The 18,866-nt window shown below is 41.2% G+C and overlaps 1 protein-coding gene across 1 annotated transcript in view; it reads right to left on the reverse strand.

Moving 5' to 3' along the window:
• Positions 1 to 3,312, reverse strand: part of LOC135216549 (fidgetin-like protein 1) — a gene marked incomplete at its 5' end in the record, with an annotated part of 288,347 nt that extends 285,035 nt beyond the window's left edge. Inside the window, 2 exons of the mRNA XM_064251924.1 lie at positions 342 to 478; positions 3,181 to 3,312. Coding sequence (XP_064107994.1) covers positions 342 to 478; positions 3,181 to 3,312 — 269 coding nt within the window. The remainder of the gene's footprint in view (positions 1 to 341; positions 479 to 3,180) is intronic.
• Positions 3,313 to 18,866: the final 15,554 nt, after the last annotated feature.

Consider the following 18,866-nt stretch of genomic DNA (forward strand, 5'->3'; position numbering starts at 1 on the left):
ACCACAGCCAATGAAATCAATTATACAAAATATGAATGAAAGGGAAGCTGAGTTTCAAAACTAATACATATGATAATTGGCTGGATCTCCTGTTGCTTAGGCAAGATCTACATCTGAATAAAGGATACAAGAACTTTTGTATGTATTTGCTGAAGCTCTTATCAAATTCTGCCTTTGAAAACAAAAAAGCTTGAGCTCCCATATGTATAGACACACAGTAAATGTTCTACCCTAATATTCTTCTATTCTTTAATAGTATAAAAGAACTAAAATACTTTAAATATGGCATATTCCTAATTAAAAAAAAGTTTTCATGAAAAAAAAATAAAAAAAATTCTTACTCTTCATCCTCTGGTCTTCTAACAGGTGGAACAAACTTGTTGTTAACTGTCTTCCTAACACCCAAAGACCTTTTACCTGATCCATATAAATCAGCATTCATTGCCCCTTGACCATATTTCTTTTGCTGATCAAGAACCTGGAAAGAACTGAATAATTAACAAACACAAAGCATAAAACTGGCCTATTGGCAAATTATGCTGTTTCAACTCCTCGTTGTTCATGAATCCTTTTCTTTCCCCACAAGTTTGCACCTACATCATCTGTATCATCTGTCCTTTCTGTGACTTCGTGCTTCACTCCACTTATAAAGGTATTGAACAATCATGGAGACTTACGTTTACACCAAACCAATAACTCTTCCACCTACATATTCTTAAAAAATATTTCACTGCCATTGTAACAACTTTTTATCAATCTCTAGGTTTAATCATATGCTTTTTCCAATTACTTGTATACCACACATAGCTTTTCCCTTTACTTTCACACAAGACTTTCATGAAAAAATCACTTGCTCCACACACCTTCTTCTTTGTCAAAACCCACAATGTTCTTTCCTTTCAGTCCTGTTATGTTTACTTTACAGTCAAAATCATACCAAACCTTTTCCATAGCATACTTAGTAATATTATGTGCCTATAATTCTTTTAGCTGCCTTTGTCACATTTACTTACATACAATGAAATTATTATTCTTGTCATCCATTCCTTCAGAACCTTCCCTTCATCTCTTGTCAGCCACCCAACTAGTACTATATCACTACCAAATGGCATTAAGTCACAAGTAATCTCATCAACTTATGGGATCTTGCCATTTTTCAAACTCTTAATTACCCTTCTCATTGCTTCAACACTGACTCCCCCATTCTCAACCATACACTAATCCTTCCCACTTCTGCATCATTTAGCTCTGCCTCTCTTCAATCTTCAACGAACCTCCAAAACACTCATTCAATCAACCCAAAAATGCATTCACTTCAGACAGCATCTCACGTTGAAGCTTTTTATTCTGAAATCTGTTTATTAACTTTTGTCTCTTCAGTGACTGTCCTGTCCATTATGGCACTTACCTTCCTATCTTTCACTGCTTTTTTACCACCCTATTTATCCTCCTGTATTATAGCACATGCTCTCTTCTCTCATGCAACTCCACCTAAAATAATTACTTCTTTTCATTCACTGAGACTTTTAATTCCTTATATTCCCACATTAACTGCTCTTATTCTTTTGTCTTACCTCCTATAAATATACATATGATCCAACCCATAAATTTTATTTATTTCTCATCCACTCCTTCCATCTCCATGTCTCAAACTTAGCCCATAATTCATTTATTTTGGCCTTATCTATTCTTTTCTTTTTTCATGTGTACACAACTCACTTGTCTTAATATTAACACACTAACACTAAACAGACTCCACCAACATGCAAATAGAAACTGGTATGGTAATATTACTATTAAGGTAATACAGTGGAACCTCAGTTTTCATACGCCCTGGTTTTTGTACGATTCGGTTTTCATAGACTTTTTCTGATGAAATTTTGTCTTGGGTTTCATACGTTTCCTCGGATTTTGTGCACTCAGAAACACTCCTTCCACGGCCTATGGCATGACTAGGCCCTGTACCGAGAGTCCAAACAAAGCATCTCGTGTTCTCGTCACCCATTCTACTTTTGTGTTTGTTGCTGTTTGTGCTTTTTCATTCGAGTGCAACTGCTAAATAAGCATATCATGGGCCAAAGAAAGTTCCAAATGCCAACCCTTCTGTAAAAATGGTGAGACACATAGAATTTAAGAAAGAACTCATAGCAAAGTGTTGGAGGGTGTTGCATGCCATTCGCAGTAAGAAAACGCCTACACGGTTTGAAAATTCAGAAAGCAAACAGACATACATAATGTGCCTACTTCGGTGATTAAGGGCATGTTTACAAAGTGGAGTGATGTAAAAGATTTTGTGGACAATTATCATCCCAACAAAAATGTTGTAATCCGTCTCCAACATCTTTAATGACAATGCTGTGTTCCACTTTTAAGCAAATTTTAAAGAGATGCCAGAAACAAATGTCTCTGGGCAGTTTTGTTATGTGACAGGGGTCCAATGACTCTCAAGCTAGTCCTAGTGCCAGTAAAAACCAAAGAGGAGAACTAACCCCCGATAGTGCCAGTAAAAAACAATGAGAAGTGAACCCAGATAGGTCCTTGATACCTGAAATCCTTCTGGAGGGGGATTCTCCCTCTAAACAATAAACTCTTCTCCTCCTCCTCCTCCCCTTCTCTCCATCTTCTATCTTCTATAAAGGTAAGAGTGATGTTAAATGTTCATTATTATATATATATATATATATATATATATATATATATATATATATATATATCTCACTGTTTTATTTGTAAAACTTTTTGTTCCCTATAAAATGCTTTTTTTTTTATATTTTTGGGAATCTAGAATGCATAAATTGTATATTCACTTATGGGAATTGTTGTTTCGGTTTTCGTACATTTCAGACTTTGTGGGTGGTTCCAGAATGGATTATGTACGAAAACCGAGTTCCATTGCATAACTATTCTTACGACTGTACAATTACAGCAAATGCTTTTAGCATGTTGAGATAAACATGTTGAGATAAAATCATAATAATATCCCACATCTTGTTAAATATGTTTACAATACCAATAGCTTGCTTTAGTCACAATGGTCCTTGCCACTTGCATGTTCCCAGTGAAAAACCTTTATGTTAAGAAAAATGAGAAAAATCAGTTTAAAAAATGAAAGCATAAAAAATAAAAGATATTAAAACAAAAACTAATTATCAATCTCAAAGAAACAAATAAAGATCTCACCAACTGATGAGCAGCAGTTTTAAAGAAAGGTCTATCTCTCTCCTCACAACTGCTGGTACTGGGATTGTTGACAGCTTCTTGGGGACTGGCACCATAAACAAAATTTCCACCTATAATAAAAGTGGGTTGAAATTTAACCCATCATGCACTTTTACTTCTTTAATCAGATTAAGTTGTAATTCATACTATATTTCAAGATAAAAAAAGAAGCCAATAAAAACCTCTTAATGATGAAAAATTAAAGTTTTTAAGATTAATTTAAGTGCCACTTATACTGTTAAACTGGCTGTCACATTATAATAGATTTAACTCTTAGAATGTGTGCATATACAATATATACAGTAATCCCTTAATGATCCAGATCTTCATTATCTGGACATCAACAGTATCTGGGCACAACCAGGCCCAAGGGACCAAAGTTATGCAGTCACTTACAAACATTCATGTTACGAGCATTCAGATACGAACAAACAGGGCCACAAGTTAAAATTGTGTTTGAAGCACTCCCCTTGGCCACCCTTAAGTTAAAATTTAGATCTAAGCATCTATTTTGCCTAGCAAGAATTTTTACAAAGAAAAGAAGAGCATGAGGAAGAAAATGAACCTGATTTAATGCCTTCCCCTACTATCCCTAATATTTTCATGATCCACTACCATGTATTCTTCTTACATTCACAAGAATACTTGTTCATACTTGTAAAATATTCCTACTTATTTCTATCTTCCCTGTTTAACTCTTTCCTCGATAACTGTGGACTGCTTGTAAAATAAATAAATATATATATATATATATATATATATATTTTATAATATATCATTTATATATAAATATATCATATATATATATATATATATACATATACATATATATATATATATACATATACATATATATATAGATACATATAACATATATATATTATATATATATATATATACATATAGACATATATATATATATATATCCATATATATATATACATACTATATACATTATAAGTATATATTATATAGATATATACATATAATATCTATATATTTATAATATAATAACATATAATACATATATACACACATATATATATACATATATACATATATACTAATTATATATATATATATATAATCATAAATAAATATACATATATATGTATATATACATATATCTATATTATATGTAATATATAACCATAAAATATATATATTATACATATATATGGTATAGTATAACATATACATTAATATATATAAATATATTATTTATATTAACATATATATATATACATATATATGTTATATTTATATATATATATATATTACATATATATATATTTATATATATATACATATATATACATATATGTATATAATATATATATCATAATATATATATATATATTATAATACATATATATATATGTATATATATAGATATATATATATATATACTATATATATATATAATAATGTATGTAATTGTTAATATATTATGTATATATATTATGATTATATAATATATATATATATATTATATATAATATATACTATATATTTATAATATATATAAAATATATATATATATATTATATATAATATAATAATATGTATATATATTATATAATATATATTATATATTATATATATATAACATATATTATGTATCGAGCTACAATGTCCTTTAATATCTAATTCTCTCCTACCTCGGAATTAATATATTTTCATATATGCTTAACCGAAGGGAATTTTTCTCGATAATAGATTTGCCTGGACCAGGGCCGCGAACCTATGGATCCGGTTCAAACCCAGGACGTCAGTAAGCTTTTCCTACTACACCTCTCCAGGTGGTGTAGGTAGGAAAAGCTTCACTTGACGTTCTGGGTTTGAAAGGAATCCATAGGTGTCGCGCCCTGGTCCAGGCAAATTTCTATTTATCGAGAAAAAATTCCCCTTCGGTTACAGCATATATGATATATAAGTCCGAGGGTAGAGAGAATTAGATATTAAGGACATTGTAGCTCGGCATATATGATATGATCACGGGAAATGTGATATGCTTATATATATACATATATATATATATATATATATATATATATATATAATATATATATATATATATATATATATAGATATATATATATACATATATAGTATATACATATATATATATATACATTATATATATATATATACATATATATATATATATGTATATATATATGTATATATATATATATATATATGTATATATTATATATAATATATATATATATATATATACATAAGGGATTTTGGACGATGGAAAAATCTATTTCTGGGCAAGGGTTTGTGTCGCCCAGTGAAATAATCCTTAAGTTCATTATTTCTAGGTAAATGATACTAACATAATACCAGAGAAAAAATAAAATCAGGAGGATGTCAGAATAACTGACTCGCTCACCCTAAATAAAAAGAGGGTGTCGGTATGTAGCTGGGGCGAGTGAGACCACTACCATGAACCTCTTTGTCATTTAGAATTCTCCTTCATCAAAATCCCCCTCCTGAGAGAACTGATACACAGTCGGAGTCAGCAACTACTACTATTACGCTACCCACCACGCCGACTGCAGCGCCTCTGGTGGCCATCCTTGTAGTTAGATGCCAATCTTGGGCTGCAGGGTGGGGAACAGGGGGGGATTTCACTGGGCAACACGAACCCTTGCCCAGAAATAGATTTTTCCTTCGTCAAAATCCCTTTTCTGGGCTCAGTTCGTGTTGCTTCGTGAAATGGTACCAGAGAATTAGCACAAGATTGGAAAAATAAAAAGAGAAAGGTCTCAATAAAACAAAGGAAGTAAAAAGAGTAAATATAATCTGATTGAGAGCTTACAAGTTATCATAATATAAAGTTAACTTAAACAAATGAAACAAATTATATACAGTTAACCTTAAAATTATACTTAACTAACTTATGATAACTTATCTAATACAAGTGAGGTTCAATAAAACAGTATATAAAGGAAGAAGCCTCACTGAAACTTATATTTATGAAAATTACAAACAGCATCTCAATTAAATGTTGGTGTGCTTCCCTAGCATAAAAATAAGGGGAGCAACACCGATCAGTTACAAAAGCTTTATATATACAAAATAGTTGTGGGTGCCCCTAGCAAAAAAATAAGGGACACACCACTATATGTAGCCTTGTAAGCAGCTAAGGCTGAAGGACCAAAAGAGCATAACGGTAGGGTTAGGTGCATTGTTAGTTGAGGCAGGTAGAAAGGAGATCTGGATCTTCGACTACAACTACTGAGCAGTGTCAGGGGAAACTATGTTTCCCGCTGCCACTGCCGGAAATTTTAAAGATTCCAAGGACTTTAAATAATGACTCTTAAAAACTGTCGGCGATTTCCAGCCTGTATACTTCTTTAAGTCATCAAAGTTCATATGCTGGAAATAATTAATGGAGGTGGCTACTGCCCTGATGTCATGGGCTTTGGGGAATGAGTCAGGATTTGCTTGTTTAATAAAGTAAAGGATTTGTTGCCTAATTCCCTCATGAAGAGGGGGCCTGAGAATCTAGAGGATGTCCTAGACAGAAAGGCTCGTAAGGTCGTCACCGGACAGAGAAGGGTCTTGTGGAAGAGGGATGACCTTCCAAGGGGCCCACCTCATTAAGGGGTCCTCATTCTTAGCCAAAAACCTACGATCTGGAGATAGTAAGACTCCTCCTGAGGGGAGGAATTCTACATGTCCAGCATCTCTGGAAAGGGCCGACAGTTCTGATATTCTGGCTCCTGAGGCCAAACTTAGTAAGAATAGAGTTTTCCTCAGTAGCATTATATATGTACAAGAAGCGTTGTCAGTGTCTGAAGCCAGCTTGAGAACGTCATTCAAGAACCATGAAACTGAGCTAGGCCTTTCAGAAGGTCTGAGCCTAGCACAAGCTATAGGAATAGACGAAAAGTAGGAGTCTGTTAAGTCTATTTTAAAACCAAACTGAAAGATTTTCTTTAAAGCTGACTTATTAGTGGTGATAGTACTAGCTGCTAATCCTTTTTCAAATACTAAAGATCTGAAAAAGGATATAGCCAGGTTGACTGTCATGGTTCTGGTGTTTGTTTTCTTCAGGAAAGTTGCTAACTTCTTAACAGCAGCATCATACTGTCTCAAAGTTGATTCTCTCTTATCTGATTCTAAGAAAAGAATATTCTGAGGATCAATATTTGCATCTCTTTTAGCCACAAACTTCATGAAGTCCATAAAGTTAGGGTTTTGAGAATTCCTGAGGAAGCAAACACAGTCCTCATTTGTACTGACTGAGATAGTTTGGGATTGGGAATCCGTCGAGGTCGGAGACCCAATTCCAGAAGCAGAGGATACCAGTTGCTCTTGGGCCAGTTCGGGGCTACTAGAGCTACTTGTCCCTTGAATGTCCTGAGTTTGTTCAGGACTTTCAATAGAAGATTCACTGGGGGAAAGATGTATATCTTCTCCCACTGATTCCAATCTATGGACATGGCGTCTATGGCATAGGCCAGAGGGTCCAGGTTGGGGGCCACATAGCAAGGGAGCTTGTGGTTCGCTTGAGATGCGAATAGATCTACTTGGAGACCCGGAACACTCCGGCGTATCCACTAGAATGAGTTCTTGTCCAGGGACCACTCTGATTCTAGAGGAACTGATCGAGACAGAGCGTCCGCTATCACGTTCCTTACTCCCGCTAAATGGGTGGAGGATAGATGCCATTTGTATTTGGTTGCTAGAGAGAAAATGGCTATCATGACATGGTTCACATGTTTTGATTTGGATCCTCCCCTGTTGATGCAGTGCACTACTACTGCGCTGTCCAAGACCAGCTTTATATGAGAGTTCTTTGCTGGTAGAAGCCTCTTCAGAGTGAAAAATACTGCCATGGCTTCCAATACATTTATGTGAAGCTGGCGGAACTGAGATGACCATGCTCCCTGAACCTTCTTGAACTGGGAATATCCTCCCCATCCGCTTAGAGAGGCGTCTGTGTGGATAACCAACGCCGGAGGGGGAAACTGAAGAGGAACTGATTTGGACAGGTTCTTTGTCTCCGCCCATGGGCGAAGACGATTGCGAAGAATCTGGCGAATTACTGACAACTTGTCTCGAGATTTGACATTTGCTCTTGAGCGCCAAACTCGATTTATGTCTTTCAGTTTCGCTTTTAACAGATCATCTGTTACTGACGCAAACTGGAGTGAACCTAGGATCCTTTCCTGGTTTCTCCTTGACGCTCGTTTGCACTTGAGGAATTGTCTTACTGACTTGGCTATTTCTTTCCTTTTGACCAATGGAATTGACAGAATGTGGGAGGCCAAGTCCCATTGAATGCCGAGCCATTGAAAACGAGACTCCGGCGTGAGTCTGGACTTTGTCCTGTTTATTTGGAACCCTAGATGTTCCAGAAACTGGATTACTTTGTCTGTGGCTCTGAAGCATTCCTCGACGGTTGTCGCCCAAATCAGCCTATCATCGAGGTACGCTACTACCATTATCCCTTGTGATCTCAGTTGTTGTACTACTGCTTCCGCTATTTTCGTGAATACCCTGGGGGCTACACTCAGCCCGAAGGGCATCACTTTGAAAGAGAATGCCTGGTCTCCCAACCTGAAGCCTAGGTATGGGCGGAAGTGTCTCGCGACTGGGATATGATAGTATGCGTCTGTAAGATCGATAGAGGTGGTGACGGCCCCACGGGGAAGTAAGGTCCGCACCTACGAGATAGTCAGCATTTTGAACTTGTCGCAACAAATGAATAAGTTTAGACGGGACAAGTCTAAGATTATTCTTCTTTTTGATGAGCCTTTCTTTGGCACGCTGAATAAGCGTCCTTGAAACTTTAAATGCTTGGCTCTTGACACTACAACTTTCTGAAGGAGCTCTTTCGCATAATCTGTCAATTCCTTTGTTGGTAATTAAAGGAATGATTTGGATGGAGGGGGACCTTTGATCCAACTCCATCCCAGCCCTTTGGACACAATGCTCTGTGCCCAATTGCTGAACCCCCACCTGTGACGGAAGAGGAACAGCCTCCCCCCTACCTGAGAGATCTCACTGTTGTTGTGCAGGGCGTGCTCCGCGCCCTACACGGAAGTGTTTCCCCCTGTTGGTTGCCCTTCCGCCACCCCTCTGACGAAAGGCACCCCTAGCCCTGCTTCCCCTTGCAAACCTATTAATGGCTTGAAAGGCTTGGGTTGAAAGCCGGGGAAACCGCGTAGGAGGTCGAGGGCTGGCTTTGTGGAGTCAACAGGAGAATGGGCTGGTTTTGACCCTTCGCAGCTGCCAGTTGCACAGGTTGAGAGACCGGAACTGCCTGAACAAAATGTTGCTGCTGCTGCTTTTGGAAAGACGGGAACTTCTTGGTCTTTTTCAGCTTCTTGGCACCAGCAGGAGGATTCTCAGGTTTCCTCTTATTGGAAAGACCCCAGCGAGCCCTAAGGCTTTGGTTAAGCCTGGTCCCCTCATGCTGCACTTCATTTACAGCTGATTCTGGGAAGAGGTCAGCCCCCCGGATTGTAGAAGAAAGCAGCTTGTCCGGCTCATGCCAAATTGTAGCTTCCTGCAGGACATGTTTCCTGCAGTTCCGTCTTGCTACCACAAACTTGTACAGGTCCGACTGTACAGTCTGTGTTTGTGACTTTGCCAGGAGCTTGAATAGAGGCTCCGAACCGTAAGTCAAGGCAGCAACCTCTGTCATCACTAAGGAATTCAAAGTTCTGCCCAACCTCGTCCTTGCCTCAAATTCGGCTTGGATAAGGTTATCCGGTAGCCTAGGGAGTCTCTTGCCGAACTGATCCATGGCACAGTCCGGTTTGAGTTTTCCTACCGTGAACGTTGCTGGCAGGTCTTCCCAGAGTTCCCCAAAGGCTGGAAAGAGAGGGGACGTCGGGTCTGATTCCCTAAGCTGAGGGAGAGGTTCATCCTTCATGGCAGCTTGGATGGTGGTCTCAGCTATCTTTGTTGTGAAGGGGAGTGGTGCCTCCTCCTCTGTAGCAAAGATTGTAAAAGGGCTCTTAAATGCCTGGAGTTTGGTATTGGTACAATCCCAATCTTCAAGGCATCGTACCCTTTCCCTTTGAGCCTGCTCTCAACTGTACAAAACAGTCTCCTTAGGGATCTTGTCCTCCCTGTTCAGAGCTGCCTCCGTTAGCCTAGCATATCCCATGAAAGGCGGTTGTAGACCGGCGGGATGGAACTCGAAGTCCTCGATACGACGAGTTCCATAGTCCGGGATGGAGATCATACCATCCTTGAAGGGAGCAAAGGCTGCTACCCTCCAAGGATTGCTCATAGAGAAGGCGGGAAGGGTGTTGTAGTCAGGCAACGAGGCAACTACGGCGCCTGCTACAGGGAGAACGGCTGGAGGCGCTTGGCTCAGCCCTGCCAGCCGATTCTCCTGGTCCGTTAGACGATCAGATATATTCTGAATCGACTGGCCGGACTGAGTCAACGAGGTGGAGATCTGGGCGAACATTTGATCGAATCTGGTATTCATCAAAGATCCGACCATGTCTCCCACCTGTTGCATGACCCCTGCCGTAAAAGCAACAGGATCGAAGGGACCAACAGGACTGGCCCCGACAGGGGTCACCGGAGGAGCTCCGGCAGAAGAGGAAGGTACTGGCTCGGCGGGAGCGTGGGCCTTCTCTTTAGAGGATTTACCTCTTGACCCTTTCGAATGCGAAGAAGAGGTCTTCACTTTCTCTGCTCCGGGATGGTGAGCCGGAGACTTACGAGAAGATGAAGAAGACGACGTCCTCTCCAGGGTCTTCTGCTCTCTTTGCCCCTTCACCTTGGGGACTACTGAGGCAGTAGGCGTCCTAGTAGGGATCTCTGATCCCGTGAGCCTTGGAATGAGAAGAGGATAGGAAGGACAGGTGAAGAAGATCCAGAAGCGTCCAAGGGAAGCCCTTGGGCGCCTAACAATCCTACCTCAACCAATAACTCACCTCCACCTACCGTCATTGGCTCTACATTGAGGTCCAGCGTTGCGACGTCTGCTGAGATGTCCTTGCCTCCCCCTTCCATCAGGGCCTGCTCCACCTGTTGCTGGATGGTGGCGATTATCACAGCTGCCGCGGCGGGGTCCACCTACCCAGTCGACTTACCGCCTGGGAAGATCCGGACAGCCATACTCTTGTCCAAGATATATGGCTGCCCCTTCGGCGCGTTCGTTGCCGAAGCCACCTACCCAGGCTTTCAGGGTAGCCGACGCGGCGTCCTTAACGGCGGCAGCCTGAAAAAGAGGGTCATTGTAATCCTTACAACGAAGCCCCGAGGACAAATCATTAACATTTGAAACTTAGAACTATATAGCAATATAACACAAATTTATGTGATAGTATATACCAGGAAAGAGAAAACCTACTCCGGTATATACTTACTCTGTCCGTAAACTGTTCCACCAGCTCGTAGCAGATGGAGCAGGCTTCGTGGTGCCAAACAATCAAGTCCTTATGGCGGACGGCACAGGGAGCTTGCGAGTGACAGACCTCGTGCCCGCAGGGGTCCTGGAGGACGGCGTTACACCCGGCCTCCTGACAGTTGGTAGCCTGTAAGTGGATAGGTACATAAGTATCAACGTTATACACTATCAGGACCACTTATGATGCTCCGCTGCATGCCGGAGTAGCATAAATTTTTGGGCATAATCCTCCCCTGTAATCTGTGTGGGAGAGTCCATGGGACCTGGTAGACTGGTTGAAATCCCCGGTGTATGCCAGAGAGGAGAATTTAGATAAACCAGATACCTTTCATACACCTATAGTTGAGTTTCAAGAAGGAGTACGACACGCCGGAAAACGAGAGAGGATTACCCATAACTTAAAACTAAATAAAATAAATCAAATAGTTTGGAGCGTGTAGCTCCGTCATAAAACCCCTCCGCCAACCACCGGGGCGCTCGGATAGCAAGCGGGCGCTCCGTCCGCGGACGAAGGGGACTACGATACATGACGGGGAAAGCATGTAGGACCAACCAATCCCCCTTCCCCTTCAATAGCTGGCGGAGTCAGCTAAAACTAGGAAAGAGAGAGAAGGGGGAGAAGGGGAACCGCACAAAAGGAACGCCGGGGAAGGACTGATGCGGACAGAGGGGGTGGCCAACCCTCCCCCGATCACACCGGAACTCCCCCAAGGCTCATAGAGAACATGGACGGTCCAGCAGTACTCCCTAAAGTCCATAACTCCCGTGACCCCCCTAAAAGGGGGGATGAGGGGAGTGGTGCTCAGATGGTTGCTATAGCGACCGTGAGCGAGCGAGAACAGACCCCCCCTCCACGAGGGAGGAGGGGAAGGGGACTGGGACTAGGGCGATCAGTGGCTCGACGCGAGCGCAGGTGGACCATGAGGTGATAATGCAACAAAACATAGCCTAGGTCGAGCTGACCACGTGAGCGAGAATGGACCAAAAGGCGATACTGCAACAAAACTAGCCTAGGCCAAACTGATCGCCCTTAACATGCAACCCCTAAAATGATAATTACATCGTAAAAAAGAGAGAAAGGGGACGTCCAGGAGAAGTAAGCTAATTTCCCCGAAGGAAAACAAGCAAACCGCTCAGAAGCTGGCCTTAGCGGACACGTAAAACGGAGGGCAACGGCCAGGATGGCTGGACTAGAAGAGACATGATAAATAGTAATCAGTCACAAGCCTAGACACCTAGACAAAGGGACATGCATGCATGAACACTAATCTAAGGCACAGGCAATGGATTTCCGAATAATACGATGTAAAATAATAAATAAATATTTGGGAATTTGTGTATCACGTGATAAACCCACATATAAAGGTAAAAATACACTGGATAGATACCACTGTATGGGGGACCGAAGAATCTAAGCGAGCATGAGGCGAGCCGTCAAGGCCGCCATGTGCCAGACCAGGTGACTATTATCGGACCTAAAAAACGGTAAAAATAGCTCCTGTCTGACAAAAAACTAGTGTAAATCCTTTCGGGGTACTTAACTTAGCTGCGGCGATAGCTGATAATTCCATGATGAATGGTAATCCAAAGGAAATCACACGAAAGTCACAGAAGAAAAGTGGCGGAGCGTGTACCCAAGTTCGCTAACGAAAAGGATGGCCACCAGAGGCGCTGCAGTCGGCGTGGTGGGTAGCATAATAGTAGTAGTTGCTGACTCCGACTGTGTATCAGTTCTCTCAGGAGGGGGATTATATATATATATATATATATATATATATATATATATATATATATATATATATATATATCTATACATATATTATATATATATATATATATATATATATATATATATATATATCTATATACATACATACATACCATATATATATATATATATATATATATATATATATATATACCTATATGGATATACATATATATATACATATATATACTATATATATACATATATATACTATATATATGTATACTATATATATATATATATATATATATATATATATATATTATATAGATATATATATACATATATATATATATATACATATATATATATATAATATATATATATATATATTTATATAATATATATAGGTATCATATATATATATATATATATATATATATATAACATATATATATGTATATATATAAACCCCCCCCCATTTTTTATATATCTGTATATCATACATATATATATATATATATATATATATATATATATATATCCTATAATATATCTATATATATATATTATAAATATGTATATATATACATTATATATATATAATATATATATATTCATATATATATACATATATCCTATATATATATAATAAATATATATATATATATATTATATATATAATATATATATATATAATATCGATATATACCTATATATATATATAAATATCCATCATATATATATATATATTCATATATACTATATATATATATATATACACATATATATATATATATATATATATATATATATATATATCTATATATAATATATTATATCACTACACATATAATATATATATGTATGTATATATATAATACATATATCTATATGTATATAATAATATATACATATATAATGTATGTATCATAATAAGCCATTCTAGAGGGCTTATAAAACAACTTCCCTAGAATATCGGAACATCTTACAAGACGCCATGAGTCGTTACGGTCATTCTCTCTCAGATGAAGAAAGCGTCACCTCCCCCAACATCCCCCAAAAAGTCCGTTGGGCAGCCAGACCCAACTCATGGCCTAGAAGCAATATATCGGGGGTTTCTGGGGGGTATTGAGGAGAGAGGAAACCAAGCCGTCTCCTTGAGGGTCAGGCAGTTAAGCGTCGGTCAAGAGAAGGGAAAGACGCACATTCCCCTCGTGCCCTCTGCCGGTTTCCGCTCGGTCCTCAATCCGCCGGTACTATAGATATTAAGTTCATTTCACTCGGGCCCTTGTGTAAATTTATTAGAATATAGACCGGTGTTAAATTAATCACTGAGCGTTGATTTCTGCATGACCCACAGTAACTCAAGAAACCCACGCGACCCAGGTCGGGGTCATAATTTTGGTGTCAGGTGTGTGGGGTACGCTGCGAAGCGCTAATTAACGTTAAATATAGCGATCTGTGGGGGTACCATGTGTGCGTCGTAATACAGTGCAATACGCTAATTGGTCAATCGTTAACCAACTGTGGGTTGTGAGGGTTGTGCCAACTTGATAATTAACCGCAAAAGTGAAAAACAGTGAGGTACAATGGTGTATAATACACGAAGCGCGAGGGCCCAGTGCCTGACGGTGATGCCGAGGGCGTGAGAGACGCTAGAGCGGTAGAAAGTAGCCCGGTAAGGAGCGAAGTAGATCAAGAAATAGACGGACTATATGCATTTCTTAAAGCGTTCATGGAACGGAGACAGCGTGTGGGGGGGGAAAAACCAGACGAACGCGAGGGACTCGGACAGTAGCAGACCGTGTAGCGGATCGTCGGGAAACAACGAATAGTAACGGCGAAAGTGTAACCAAGGGGACCACATCGTCGGAACGTATGTTACCGCCTCCGCCTCGCCTCCGGACGCAGATAAAAGACCAGGTCCTGTAAGAGAATTACCAGTCCTTGGAGGGTACGTGCCGGAATTCGACTGGTTCGCGGCCCAAAGAAGGTTTCCTCTCCGTAGAGGCCTTTTTAACGTATGTGGAATTCGCTACGGAAAGGTGGACGGACGAGGAAAGAGTATTGCTTGCCAAACAGAAAATTACGGGGACGCTCAGCGTAGGATGGTAGGTGGGAAATATGGTTCTTTCGGAGATTGGAGCGATTTCAAAAAGAAAATGATCCGCCGTTTTGGCCTCCGGGAAAGTGAACGCAAGAAGGTTATGGGCAGCCTACCACCCCACGATGAGGGTGGGGGAGACTGTGGGCCTCTTTGTCAAGCGACTGTCACAGGACTATGATAGTCTGGCACCTGAAACTGGCTCGATCGGAAGACGATAAAGATGCTACTGCAGGCCATATTGGAGAAGGGAAGGCCCTCCCCTCAGGTGTGATCGGTATCCTCTACGAAACGCAGGACTACAAGCGCCGTTAGAAGATGCTATCCCAGCCATACAATCGCCAGTGGATACCACACGGCAGGAACAAGAAGGAAAGTGGGGGCTGCTCCCCGCCCTTTCGTAGCTGCCGCCGCCCGTCTGGTACAGGAAGACGCGACCCTACCCGCCCCATCCAAACTACCCAGGGCTGGCCCTAGTGCCAAGCGTCAGAGGGGAGCCCAGGGAGGGTGGGGAGCGTGGATACGCACCAGGACCAGGGGCGCTGCTGGCAGTGCGGGAGTAGGGGTCACTGCGCGCCAATGCCCCTTCTTTGGACTAGTGTTTGGTTACGGGTGCGGTGCAGCTGATCACCTGGTCAGCCAGTGTACAAAAAACGGCGTCGCACCAAATCGCGGGCCCCTCCCTCAAGAGGAAGGGGAAGGCCGCGAGGAGGAAGGGGAAAGAAACTGATGCCGACGTACAATCCCCCTCCGGCACTCCAAGGGCCAGCGGCCGCCGCGACCAGAGGAACGACAGAGGGCAGCCCAGTCGGAGCGATGCCACCTCCAGCCAGCAAGTAAGAAAGGACCTACCCCCGCCGTGGTGTCCCCCTGGCCCGGGGGTGAGTGCTTCGGTAGGAGAGGCTGGACGCCCGTCTCGCTCCGCCCCTCTCTCTCACGAGGATGGAGATGGAGCTGTAACCTATTCTAGAAGTGGGAATAGGCACGGAAAAACCACAACGCATTATTATTGATAGTGGGGCATGTGTCTCTTTGATCGAGGAACACTTAGTGGACGGGCGCCATTTCGGCATCGAAAGGGTATCTAACGTTGCACAGTGCCAGTGGGCATACCATCGTGTTGCAGAGAACAGTACAGCAAACTATCTCCCTCGGTGGACGAATGTCACTCACAAATTCTATGTGGTGCCTACCACCCACCTCCCTGGCGTTCCCATATACTGGGAATCGGGTTCGTGAGCAAGCACCGAGTAGTACTTCTCCTTGGGGTAGGGGGAGGAGAGGTGAAAGTGGCGGTGCCAGCAGGAGAGGGACAGTACCAACGGGTCTCCATACTGGGGGAAACAAAAGAAGTTGTCCGAATTGCCCTGGCCGCCAAGGGGGATACGGGAGTGGTGCCCGCTAGCCCTGAGGTGGTGAGGTGATCCACCCGCCTATCTACTCCCTTCCCTCGTCCCGGCAAGGAAAACTACAAGAGGGAACGTTGGTGTATATAAATCCCCATAGAAAGTGGGCAGACTTTTATGTTGCCTGGTGTCGCTACCCATCGTCGATGGCAAGGCAACTATCCCTTTTGTAAATGTGAGTAGTAGTAGATTAGAATTAAGTAACGAGTCTCTAGTGAATTGGAAAGTGTGTTCCCTTGTAGAAGCCAATAACGCAGTGTCGGCCTTGACTACCCAGAGTCAAGGTCACGGCGAAACTCGGCTTAGAAAATTATTGCAAACAGCTGTTAAAGCAACACCTTTGAATTATCATAGTTGCGTAGGAGAAATAGTAAGGGAATATCAAGAAACGATGGCGATAGGAGAAGAGCCTCCAGGGAGAATAGATAAGTTACCTTTTAAAATAGAAACAGGAGTCACCCCCTCCCCCTATCCGAAGTAAGCCTTACAGAACACCTGCCTGTCATGAACAAGTAATTGGGGAAAAGATAACACAGATGCTGGATCAGGGAATAATTCGGGAAAGTGAGTCTCCCTGGGCTTCTCCGATCGTTAGTTAAGAAAAAAAGATGGCTCTCTCAGGCTGTGTGTTGATTATAGACGATTGAATGCCATTACCAAGGACAACGCCTACCCATTGCCCTCGATCGAGGAACTTTTGCTTAAAGTAAGGGAGAGTAAATTTTTCACCACATTGGATCTTAAGTCTGGCTATCATCAAATACCTTGATAATGAGGAGTAAAGAGAAAACGGCCTTTATAGCGAATAATCAGCTATATGAATATAATTTCCTTCCCTTGGATTAAAGAACGCCCTGCTCATTTTTCACGAGTAATGATGTCCGTGTTAGCTTCTATAATTGAAAAAAACCTGGGGTTTTTTGTATATTTAGATGATATCATTGTAGTTGGTGCTACTGTAGAGGAGCATAAAGGCAACCTGATACAAGTTTTGGAAGCATTAAGGCGTCATGGTATGAAAATAAATTTAGAAAAATGTAAGTTTTTCCAGGCCGAAGTAGAATTTTGGGTCACTAGTAACATCTGAAGGCCTTAAAGCCTTGTGCCGATAAAGTTGTAGCAATTAAAGAATTCCCACGACCAAAACATGCGAAAGATGTAGCCAGCGTTCCTCGGACTCGCGGGTTACTATCGGAAAGTTCATTAGGAACTTCGGACAGATAGCGAGACCGTTAGACGCATTAAGGAAGCAACCTGATTTCCATGGGTGAGAAAGAGGAAGCAGCTTTTCAGAAATTAAAAGATGCACTAATGAGCGACGAACGTCTTGGCTTATCCGAGGTTCGATCGCCCCTTTTTTGTGACCACAGACGCAAGTTATATTGCGATAGGAGGAGTAATCTCCCAGATTGACGATGAAGGTAATGAAAGACCAGTTTGTTTTGCATCACGAGCATTAAAAGGGGCAGAGAAAAATTATAGTACCTTCGATCGAGAGGCTTTGGCGGTCTATGGTTGCTGGAGAGACACCGTTATTTTTTGCTGGACACAAAATAAATGATTTTCACAGATCATCAACCATTAACATATCTGTGGAATAAGAGCGAGATTACAAATCGCCAAGCTCGATGGATCGAGGCGAATTTTAGAGTTTGACATCATAAAGATGAACACATCCCAGGGAAAAGTAATAGGGTGGCTGATGCTCTCTCCAGGAACATCATAAAGAGTAACAACTCGTGCCGCAAGGCGCAAGGAAGAACGACAAAGAAACCTCGTGACGTTGGTGGCGCAGGCACTGCAGGCGATAGTGCCAGCAACGTTCCGTACAGTCCGAACAATGACAGTCAAACAAACGTAAACGCGACGCGCAGGAAAACGGGAATCTCGCAAGCACTCTCAGGTGGATGAGAATGCCCGAGGCGGTAGCGGGTCAAATACAGGTGGAACTCCGTCCGGGGGATTCCAGAATAAATGCCCGGAGAATGAAAGTGTGATTGATTTTGTGGTTGGAGTGTGCGAGAATTG

Source organism: Macrobrachium nipponense, chromosome 6, assembly GCF_015104395.2.
Source record: "Macrobrachium nipponense isolate FS-2020 chromosome 6, ASM1510439v2, whole genome shotgun sequence".
In the NCBI taxonomy this organism is placed as follows: Eukaryota; Metazoa; Arthropoda; class Malacostraca; order Decapoda; family Palaemonidae; genus Macrobrachium; species Macrobrachium nipponense.